The sequence below is a fragment of the Ammospiza nelsoni genome, chromosome 1 (assembly GCF_027579445.1).
Source record: "Ammospiza nelsoni isolate bAmmNel1 chromosome 1, bAmmNel1.pri, whole genome shotgun sequence".
NCBI lineage: Eukaryota > Metazoa > Chordata > Aves > Passeriformes > Passerellidae > Ammospiza > Ammospiza nelsoni.
Genome location: NC_080633.1, coordinates 94,772,349 through 94,784,388, shown reverse-complemented (window position 1 = coordinate 94,784,388; position 12,040 = coordinate 94,772,349). Strand labels below are relative to the sequence as shown.

Sequence of the window (12,040 nt, the reverse complement as noted above, 5' to 3'; positions counted from 1 at the left end):
CTGCTTTATTCTTATTGTTGCTTTCCTCACAAAAATTACAGCCTTGCTGCTTTACTAAAACATTAAAGCAACTCTAAACAACTTTTACTTTTGAATTATTTTACATGAAAAGATTTCTGAAAAGATGCATTTTTCAATAAACTTCCAGCTCCTGGACTTGTTATAATTCATATGTGAGCAAAACAAAGTCCAAATTTATGCTTCATAAATCTCTCCTATAGTTCTTTCTCAGAACTTGCCAATGTTATGTTTCTATTCAAGCATTCCAGTTTATATATAGGATTTTCATGTAACAGGCCTGGGATAAATGGTATGTGTTACATCCCCAAGACTGTATAACCTGTAAGCAATTCATAGGCAGCTGTCTCTTCAGTTTACTAAAAAAAAAGATACTACATCAGTCTCTGGCCATGGTCTTCTAAGAGTTTTTGAAATGTAACAAACACAAAGAGGTCCAGACCTGGTCTTCACATGGAAATCCTCATGGAGTGACCCACCTGAGCACAGCACATCATAAGCCTTTAGAGCTTCAGTGCAAGCCATCAATGCTGGCACTGCCTTGGAGGGTCTAAACTCCAATGCTACTGCACACCTCTCTTGAGCCCCTCAGTTCTCCTGAAACCTCATCACCGGCTCAGCTCTCTTCACCAAAGTCGTGCTTCTCTCCACCTTTCCCCATTCTCCTTTCTCTCCACCTGCACCTTACTCCCATCTCATCCCACTCCTCCACGGTGCTCATGTTCTAAGCAGGTCCCGCCAGTGATGCCTGATGTAAACCAAGCACAGCCACACACCGCTGTTTTTTATTCACTGTTTGAGTTTTTTCACATTCTGCAGAGTCCTGTGCCCACCTCAGTCAGGTCACGAGCTCCTCGGGCTGAAAGCAGCATTGATACGGGGCCCAGCACAACAGCCCTCACTCGCAGCCATGTGCGCAATACAGGTGAATCAGTCTCTCCTTAAAACACTTCAAAAAATCAGAGCAGTCCAACAGAAGGGAAAAAAAAGACAAAGAGAAGGGAGAGCAGAGGCAGGAGATAAAGGAAATAGAATACACAGGATGGTTTTTACTGGAAGCAGCATTCCAAGGTGATACATCCTCTCCTTTCCCTGATGTCCTTCCTTGACATGGCCACTCTAGAAGCATCATTCCTCTCCTTTGTTCCTATATAACAGTCCTTCTCTTTTCTTCTTTTCTTTTATTTTCTTTGTTTTCCCCTCCTAGATAAATTTTAACATTTACTTCCAGCCCAGACTGACAATGACATACCAGAAGAAGCACCACCTGTATGGCACTTCCTCACTGGCTGGGCTACCTCAGGTCTGTGCTTTTACTCCATGCTTGCCAAGAACCAAGAGGTATTTAAATTATTTTCACTTCTTTTACTCATCTTTCCACCAGCCAACAGCAGTCACAGCTGCAAAAATTCTTCTTCCTTCTTCATTTCAGGACTGACATATAGCCCAATGTAACAAACCCAAACACCTTTGCTGCTAAAACCACCATGGCAATGAAGGGGCTCAATGCCTTAAAAACACTAACTACTAAATTACTTTCATATATCTAAAACTACATTTTAGGTGAGAAGATGAAAGATTATAAAAACAGTGTTTTCCTTTCACTTTTATCAACACATATATAATCCCTCACTACTCTCTCAGTCATATCTCTGGGGCTCTTCTCAGGGAAAATGAAAATCATTAAAAAGACCCAGCCAAAAACCTCAATTTGGGAAAGAGGGGAGCAACAATCTACAGATGGTTCACACAGCTTTGGATGCAACTCAGCAAACATTCAGGTACAGTTTTGTAAGTGGCTTGAACGATAAATAAAAATGAAGAATCATCTGGGGCAGGAATACCTCAAAAACATCCAAAGTCTGGTCTCAAGGAAACAAAAGCGCTCTGAGCCACCTCTTCCCACATGGCTGTCACACAAAGACTTCACGTGTGATCTCTGCATGACAGGTATCACACAGTACACTATGTGTAACCCTACAAAACTCAGTTACCCTCCCTCCAACCAGATAAAGCACACTTTGTAGTCAGCCCAGCAGCTGATAAACTGGGTTTGCAACACTACACCCCAGTGCCTGAGGAATCATGATGTTACTCAACAAAGGCAGCAGGGGCAAATTCCTGTTAAAAGGAGTGCCTGCCCTGGAGCCTCTCAAGCCCAATTTTTGCTCTTCTCCCAGTGAGCCCTGTCAATAATCCCTGCTCCTGCCACCCTCAGCCCTAAGTGACCACAGAGGTGCCCCACCAGCTTCCCTGCTGCAAGACCCCGTGCGTCAACAGCACTCCTCAGATTATTAAGAATTAAATGCACAAAGAAATACTTTCAGCTGAGTCAAGGCCACAGCATTCTATACTTGGCAGTCCCAAGGCCCTTTTCTGACACAGGATAACATAGTAATGCATGAAAGGGGGAAACAGAGAGTAAAGATAGGAAAGTTTAAAAAAAAAAAAAAAAAAAAAAAAACCAAAAAGACAGATATGGTAAAACCTTCTGAGTAGCACAAGATTTTCCTGATTACAGCCCGAGTAAAAATAATGCTGCAGAAATAATTTCAGGAGCACGAACTGAGAGCCCTGCTTGTCAGCCTCCACTGGGGAGAAAGCCTGTCCATGGGGCTGGAGCTCTATTCCTGATGGAAAATCTTCACCTGGAAGAGTAACTAAAAAAAGCTGCAGCAAAGGATAGCAAACTACAGCAGTTCTAGGACAAAACGTGCTTCAAGGCCACACCAGAACACCTCATTTTTGCAGGTACATACATCAGGGCAGAATCTGGCCTATATTCCATACACCTTAAGTCATTGTTCATAGGGGAGGGTAAGAAAACCATCTTGAGTTACAGCAGAATCTGCAAAAGAATAAAATTAATCTTACAGCTTGCTGGACAGAAGGACTACAGTTCCTTAGAACACAATACCAGGGCAGTGCTAATAAACCTCCATACCAAAATGATAAAATTGGGAAACTTTAGTCCTGAACATTTGCCTATGAAAACTCCTTTTATTCATAACAAAACAAATAAGCAAAAAAACCTTAAACTTTCTTTCAAATTAAAAAACGTTATCACTTGTAAAAAAAACGTTCCCTTCACTGAGACAGTGATTTGAGTTAAATAACCTCTAGTAATAGGCAGCATTTCTCTTGCACTGAAACATTTCTCATTAGCCAATTAAATACTTGATTAGCTCTTCAGCTGTGATATTAGCAAATATAAAATGCAGCAGCCACCCTCCCAGCCCATCATTGCAAATATATCCCTTTTCCAAAATGTGCCTTTATTCAGACCCATCAGTTTGCTGCTTCTTTACAGTTAAAGCAAACAAAGATCAATTTGATACCCAAGGAAGTGAGTTTCCAGTTGCTGGCATCAGTTAAGCCAGTAACTTTAATTCCTATGAGAGCAAAGTGCTATGTGACTAGCTCTCCCCTTTCAGTCCTGCAGCAAGGGCTCAAAGCCTGAGCTGAGGCAAGAAGCAAAACAGGCAAAGATATGAGAAAACTCCTCTTGTTAGAAATAAAATACAGAGAACATATAAGAACAGTTTTCCTCTTTGAACATCATACAAAGAGGTGTTGCAGTATTTTTAGCCCATGTCCAGAGAAATGGTTTTCCATCCCAGCAGTTCTGATTGCAGCACTGTACATTTCACTGGTGCAACATGGCAGCCCCATTTAACTCTAGACAAAGCTGCAGTTTTAGCACCACACCTTGTGTCAGCTGAACCCAAGTACCTCAGGTGGCAGTGGATGGACTTGCACACAAAGTAGGCATGTACCCAAATAGAAGAGTTCAAGAATCCAACAGCACATAGGAAAGCCAAATTCTGAGTCTTTTAAACTTGCAAGTAATCATACTGCAAATATTTAAGAATCTGTAGGAATCTAGCTTGTCACTAGACTTTCTGGAGAGGTTTTTTTATGAAAAGGTGAAAAAACAAAAACAAAAATTGATGTTCTTGGATTAATTTGAATATATTCACCATTGCTTCAAAAAATTATGAAAAGTGTGTAACAATTCACAATTCTGGTAAATGTCTCTCTGTTGCTGTGGGGTCTGAAGCCAGGAGAAAAGGAAACATTATATAATATCCTGAAAGAGCAAGGTAATTGAATAAACCCACTCTCTTCCACAATACTGCTGATTACTTCATCCACGATGGTCTTGAAAATGAGTTTAACTCTATAGATAACTATGTTCTTCACAACAAAAGGAATGAAGATGAGAAGAAACCATTTTTGTTCACCAAACAGAAAACAAACAAAAACCAGCAGAAGGGCTAGTAAGGAAAGAATGGTTAATCTCACATTTCTAAAAGGGTATTATAAACAAAGCATGGTGAACAACAAAAATAAAGGATTAAAAAAAAAAAAGATACGAAAGTGCTTAATGGTGTTCTTTTAAATATTTACTTTGCTGCTATTTGGAGAATAATTTGTTCTATTTAGTAGCATTGGGCTCAAAGGACCGCTTTAATCCAGAGAGATTAATTATAGCCTTTGGAGTTATAAACACAATTTGGGAAGTGAAGCGGAGAAAAGGAGAGACACTCCTGTCACGCTGGCATTTTAACAAGTTTATGTGCTTTGGGGCTACACTACGCGGGCTACACCTGCACACTACAGGCAGAACAGAACACACATGAATTGTGGAAAAGCAGCCCCCAGGACATCCAGGGGGCTATCCTGAATATCCTACAGTGTTGCTGTAGGCAAATAAAATACTTCTCAGGTGCCCTTCATCAAAATACAAGCTCACCGGCACATTACAAAAACATCATCTCGCTTTTATTACCTGCACCAGAGAGGAGCTGCCGCACTGAGACATGCAGCGCACACAGGGTCTCTAAGACCTCTCACATGCTTTCACCTGTTTCTCCCTGTGGTCATCGCTGTGTCCCAGACCAGGAGACAGACACAGGGACCAGCAACAATTACTGGGGCAAAGCTGGGAGCGGTCTTACCTAGCAAGGGATTGGCCGCTCCCTCCTCCGAGCTCTCCTCAGCGCCCTCCTCTCCCAAGCCAGAGGTGGCTGAGTCCTCTGGGGCGGATGCTGAGCCGGGGGTGCTGGGCCCGCTGATGGAGCCCGAGTCCCCTTCCTCGCTGCTGGAGCCGTAGCGGTCGGGCTGGGCGGCCGTCCCGCCCTCGCTGCAGCTCCTGCGCTCCTTGCGGTGCACCCGCGAGTGCAGCACCATTTGGTGGTAGGTGCGGAAGATCTTCCCGCACTCAAAGCACTCCGTGGACTTGTTCTGGGTGCCCCGGCGGCTCTGCCGCGAGGCAGGGCGATAGTCCAGATCCCCGAGGGCAGGCGGGCAGCTCTCCCCCGCTGGGACACTGCTGGCTTTCTCCAGGCGCCCACCGGTGCAGCTCTTCTTCTTGGGGTTGCTGGGTGAGTCCTGGTCTCGCTTGCGCTTCTCCTGGTTGACAAGGATATACTCCCTCTTATCCTTGTCGTAAGTCACGTCTGCATCTGCCAGGGCCTCATCCCATCCCACATACTTCACATACTCTGAGGGCTCTACTACTTTTCCTTTGGTGGCCAGCTGCCAAGCTTGGTAGCTACTGACCGGATCCAGCTCAGCTACTCTTTTCCCAGGCTGTCCTCTCGTAACTCTATCCAGCCCTACAGATGGCCGTAGATTGAGACACTGCAAGAAAAACTGCTTGGTTACCGAGGAGCTCAGGCTCCCATCAGTCAAGCCCTCAGCTTTATCCCCGGTGCTGCCCGGCTGCACACGGTAGTGAACAGCATTATGCACTTTCAGGCTTTCCATATTTGTAAACAGATTTCCACACTTGGTGCAAACTTCATACAGAGACAGGCCGGTCACAATTGTCTCCTCTTGTATCACATCATTGATAGTGGCAATCAGCTCCAAATCATTTTTTGGTTTGTTTTTGCTCCCAGACCTGGGGCCATGCGACTTCATGTGGTTTTTGAGAAACCAGGGCTCCTTGAATCTCCTGCCACAAATATGGCACCCATGATCAAATGACCCCCTATGCTTTTTCATGTGAGCTTTCAGGAACCAGGTTTGACTAAAGGTCTGACCACAGACTTCGCATGGGAACTCGCCCACATTCAGCTCGCTCTTGCAGTTCTCGGTGTAGGTCTCCCCATTGGGGACCTGAGCTGTTATATGGTCTTTCTCTATGTGGTTTAACAGCGTCTCCTCCCTCAGGGTCATGTAGCTGCACAGCCTGCACTTGAATGGTTTGTGGACTTGGTGCAGGTGCTGCTCCAGGTCCTTCTTCCTTTCGAATTTGTTTTTGCAGAAGGTGCACTGGTAAGAGGTCAGCTTGTCATCCTCCTCAGCTGGTGCCATCTCTGTGACCTCCTTCTTGCTGCTTCTCAACAAGATCTTACTGCTATCGACCTGAGTGGTACCGTTCAAGATCTTGTTGCAGGCAGACGTACTTTTAGTGGGGCTGGTGCACCCGCCAAGGCCCTCAGAAACGCCCATCTCCCCCAGCTGTGCCTCTCCCATCTCTGCCTCATGCCCCTGACTTAAAGTGCCTGTCCTGTGACTGCGGATGTGAATCTTCAGGTTGCCCTTTTGGGAAGCTCTGTGATCACAGTAAGGGCATTTGTAGGGCTTCTCACCTGTGTGCTTCCTCATGTGCTGCGACAGGGAGCTCTGAAAAGGGAAACTTTTACCGCAGATGCAGCAGCTGTGGCACATGGTCTTGTCAGCATCCACGTCGTTCTTGCTTAGCTTGCCAGGGCTGGAGGATCTCCGTAACTCCATTTCTGCCTCTCTGCCACGATCCATCTGTATCACTGCAGCAGGGGGTAAGCGGGGCAGGAGGACAGAAGCATGTCCGGCAGCAGAGCAGGGCTGGAACGCGTTCTCAATCATACGGTTCTGCAGAGAGGGGCTCTACTGCTTCATCCTCGGGGTAACGCTTCCTTCAGCCGCTCCACAGAGTCCACAGCACCAATTTATTTCTGTGTGCTTTGTAAGCACAAGGCACAGATCACCTGAAACAAGAACAAAATCACACAAATGTACAGATTCTTAAATATATTCAAACCTGTTCATGCTTTGAATTCAACAGCTTCCACCACTCACTCGGCACTCAGAAGCGCACCATATGACAATCTATTGCACCAAAAGGCACTAGTTTCTCTTTCTGCTGATATTCTAGACTTCAATGACAAGCATAATTACTAAATAAGTAAAATCCATAAAAGAGCAAATACTCATTTCCATACGCTGACGTCAGTGTCTTGAACGAAGTGCAAACTTTAAAAATATTTTTTGTTTTAAAACCAGGCAGAAGTGGCTAAAAATACACCTTAAATGAGGAAAACATTTCTTGTGGGGGTTATTACACTTTAAATCTGTGGCTTTACCATCATGTGTAATTTCATGTAAAATACTTACTTGCCAAAGATAAAAGGCTTTCCTAGAGACTTTAGTAAGTATCATATTCCTGCTGGCAACTGCATTACTTTGTGTCTCAGACAGCTCGGCTGTGCTTGAAGTGGCAGGCACAGAAAGGCGCAAAGGCTGAGGACGCTCAGTACTTTGATTACAGAGCAAACAAAAAAGCAGAGCCTGACAAAGCACTCATGAAAACTAAAAGTTATTTCCTGCCGGACAGTGAACTAAAAAGACCCTCCAAGTATAAATTTCAGTCTCAAACTAACAAAGCAAAGTGATAATGTAGCTATCAAATTACCTCAAACGTGAGTGATTTATGTCAACATGACACACAGGAAATGACACCACCACCCACCTCAATGAAACAGAATTTTAACTATAAACAAACAAAACAAGAAAAAAAACTCTAATTAACAGAACAGATTAATAAAAGTTTAAATATTTTTGTATCTCTTCATGAATAAATGCAAAGGTCATTATCTTAGTGCAAGATGAAACACACCAGCACCTTGTATACAGCAAAAAACAATGATCAAAATCCACATAGGCTGTTTCTTTTCCAATTACTACACTGTAAAACAAAATCTGCCCCCTCTGCTACCCTCATTAAGGACTACAAACACCACATGACTAAGATCAAAGAACACAGCATTCTCTAATGAAGAGAACTGATCTATTGCCACATTAAGAAAACATCAGCTTCTTAAAATGTAGCTAAAAATATGCAGAGCACTAATGAGACCATATATTCCCACATCCATCACTCGACATCTATGACTCAGGAAAGAGCTACAGATCTACAGCTGCAAATTTTAAGATTTCTCACTGTATTCACCTCTGAGTATCTCCAATACGTCAATAAGCAGTCTAACCACATCACCAGCAGGAGCTAAACAAAAAGCAAGACTGTCGCAATGCTCATTTCAGTCACGGGCTACAGAAGAATTTATCACATTTAATTTGATCTAGCCCTCTTATTTGCTACAAGACATTAATTTCTGGGCTGGATTTTCTGCATATCTAGTATCTATTTAGCATGTTAGGGAGTTCTCAAACAGCATCAAACCCAAACTACCTTTTCCTCAGAGAGCTGGCAATAACATTTAAGGGATGAGTTACAAAAGCAATTTCATTTCTTGAATGAAACATTTTTTTATTATTAAAAAAAAAAAAATAGGTGTCTCAAATTCAGCAGTCCATTTGAGCAGGAAGTTTACAAACTACAGAATCTAAACTAATCTTTGAAATTAGTAATTTAAAATCAAACAGAGACAGCCTCAGAAGAAACTTCCTGGGTGAATAAAGGATGTCAGCCACTGAAATTGTGGCTGCACCAGAAGGAACAAACACACCACACAGAAAATACAAGTTTATATTGCCCATCAGTGGAAGAAACAACTTTGAGTAACATCTTATTTATCTGACCCACAACCTAAAACTGCCAAGGGACAACGTATACTGTCTTATAACCAAAGATTTAACCTAAAAGTCATTAAATCATAAAAAGAAACACCAGGTTCAAGTATACTATGCTAAATGCAAGTAAACAGCTTCTTCTGAAATGTTCCACACCATTTCAGGAAAAAAAAATATAAAGCTTTGGGAACAAATTTTTTCCATGTATTTTATACATTTTTTTCTACATTCTTAATTTTCTACAGTTTACACCAGTGAGGATATTGCTTCTATTGGCAGGCTGATTTTTAGACTAACAACTTTTTTTTATTTTAAAATGTAGGGCCCATTTTAACTCAACTTTCTGCAGTGTTTCCTGTCTGAAAGTTCAAAAGAGCTTTAAGAGCCAAGCTTAGACAAGAATGCTGTACGCAGCAGTCCAAGCACATGTAGATCCAAAGCTTCAGAGTCCCTTTGTTTACTTGGCCACAGATTCCCTGGGCTTAGTCTTGACATATTCCACTTTAATTATTTATAGCATTTTCATTAATGAAACTTAGTTATGAAAATGAGGCTATGAAGAAAGCATTACTTATAAGAAGGGTATTAGCCACTCACAGGAGATCCCCCTAGTCCTGTATTAAATTAGGCCTGAGGGGGAAAAATGTCAGACTTAAAAACTACTGAATAATTTTATTAGTCTAAAATACTTAACGGAAGTGTTACTGTCTTCACAAAAATATTCTGAGAATTTTTTTCATCTTTATTAGTTAATCTTGCCCAATGCACTGTAATCTGTGACTTAGAAGTTGAAATAAAGTATCCCTAGACTGGAATTATTTTAATTCATGCACACGTAAGACTCACAACATTTCAAGTCTGATATTCCACAGACAAAATTCTAGGGGAATGAAGGGTGTTCACCCAATCTGAGCTGCATTTACACAGCACATGGAGGTCAATCTTGGGCTTTGGTAAAATATATAAACAACTCACTTCTCCCTCTTCATATAATTTGAGTGGCTACTTAGAAGTAATTCTTCCAGAGGGGTCTCTCTGCAGAACAGCAAAGCTGGTTCACTGGAAAGCGGTAAATAAATTACAACTTTGAAAAAAAGCTTCAATTTAGAAGATTGAACATACAAAATAAGGGAAAGATCACCTGTAAAAAATTCTAACAATAGAAAGTAACATTCTGTCTTAATAATTTTTACTTTAAAGATTAAAGTAAAATATTTTATTTTAAACAATTAAGATGGCACAATGGATAGAAGACAACTGGTATATCAAACAACACCAGTTACTGTTTCATGAGAAGTAAAATTTTGCCATCGTTATCTTTGCTTCTTTCAGCTGATGTGATGCTAAAAAAGCTTGTATTTTGAAATAATTCCAAATTTTAAGTGCTCTGAAATAATTCTCTATCAGCACACATGGAATGCAGCCACCTCCAGCTACCCTCAGGTTACTGAAAGTGTTTCAGGTGATAAGCAGCAGCCCTCCGCTGCTTTGGTCCAAGCTCACCCTGCAGTTCCACAGCACTGGCTCATCACACAGAATCCACAGCACAGTCACACCCAGCCTGCAGATTCCTCCCAGACTGTCACAGCACAGAAACCCCCACCAGCAGAGAGGCAAGCCATAAGAAAACACAAGTGAATGTAAACCAAAAATTAATATACAGTCTTTAAAAATATTTTGTGGCACTGCAGTCCACACCAAATGCCATCCAGCTACTTGGGGGAGCTGTGATACTCTAAGGGGCAGAGGAACTAGATTCAGTTTATTTTGTTGAACTAGGAATCAGCAGCTCAGTTCATGTAGGAAGCAGCTAGCCAGTATCCATGAGGCATTTTCAGCCCCTTTAAATACACTTATCATCACTGTTTACACACAAGTTTGGTATATAAAGCAAGATGGAAAAGAAAAATGAACAAAGACTAAAAACTATGAGGGGTGGAGTGCTGAGAAATAAATGCCTTTGCACAGCCAAATATTTTAGTTATAAGGTTTCTTCTTGCACCATTGCCTCACCAGATTCTTTGCCTTGACACACATGGGAACAAATAAAAACAAACTTTGTCATATTCCCCTGGTGCCCCCGAAGGGAAAACAAGCTTTCCCACACACTTAAAGCAAGTACTTGTCAGAATCTACTCTATTTCAAACATTTAGGCATCAAAACTCCTTTGGTTTCTAAAACTAACTTGGACAGAGTTGTTTCCTCTCAGAGAAAGCACATTTGACCAAAGTGACTTGCTCTCAGCACAGAGCCCCAGCATCTTTTCCACCACCATCCATGGCTTTCCCAGTGAGGCTGTGGTAGCCTGTCCCAGCTGGCAGCTCAGCAGGTACCCCGGTGCACGGCTGCATCACCCTCACAACTCCTGCAAGACCCTCATTTAGCCTAGCAATGAGCAGAAATACAGGGAAAGAGCACTTTGTACAACACAGGAACACTCTGAAATACATATTACTCTTCTCTTCATCCCACCTCCATACTCTGGAAGAGGATCAGGGATTGAGGACTGCCCACAGGTCCCCGAAGGAAAGACACAGCCTCCTAAGGACCTTCTGTGCCTCTTGGAAAACAATAAATAAAAAGAGAAATCAAAAATAAACAACACAGGAAAACTGGGGGGGGGGGGGGGGGGGGGAATAAATTAAGACAAAAAGAATTCAAAAGATACTACACCAGAAAAGTAATTACAAATTCATTTCTTACATAAAAATATGCTGTGCAGTGCAGACAGAGAAAAACATAGAAAATTATTCCTGTTCCAACACAGAACAAGCAAATTATGTATTTCTTTTAAATTTCTCCTCAATTAAATATGATTTTTTAAATCATATTGCATGATATATAGTGGTAAGAAGGCAAAACTCTTCAGTAAATAATAAAGAAGAAAATACAATTTGGGAAGCCACACAGACCTACTGAAATAGCAGAGTGTATCTTTTAAAACAAACTGCTTTCAGTCTGGGTGTATTTCAAGTCCCATCTGAGAGATAAATGCACCAGAGAAATAATCGCTCTTCTAATCTCCAAGAGGTTTGAACATACACTGCAATCACACCACCATGTTCCTCTGCCAAGAGCAACAAGGACTTTAAACAAAAAAACAAAAAAAAGAAAAAGAAAAACCTATGGGAGGCATGATCATGTTGAAAAATATCTTACTGAAATTCCTTCTAGATGATGAAATGATAGGACACAGCATGTGAACATGTAAGTGAATTT

General features: G+C 41.9%; 1 protein-coding gene across 2 annotated transcripts in view; it reads right to left on the bottom strand.

The window, feature by feature from the left end:
• The window catches only part of ZNF516 (zinc finger protein 516), a 59,001-nt gene extending 52,109 nt beyond the window's left edge, over window positions 1–6,892 (bottom strand). For both annotated transcript variants that reach the window (XM_059485826.1, XM_059485816.1), the window contains exon 1: window positions 4,980–6,892. In XM_059485826.1, the coding sequence (XP_059341809.1) occupies window positions 4,980–6,876 (1,897 nt within the window). In that variant the 5' untranslated portion in view covers window positions 6,877–6,892. The remainder of the gene's footprint in view (window positions 1–4,979) is intronic.
• Window positions 6,893–12,040: the final 5,148 nt, after the last annotated feature.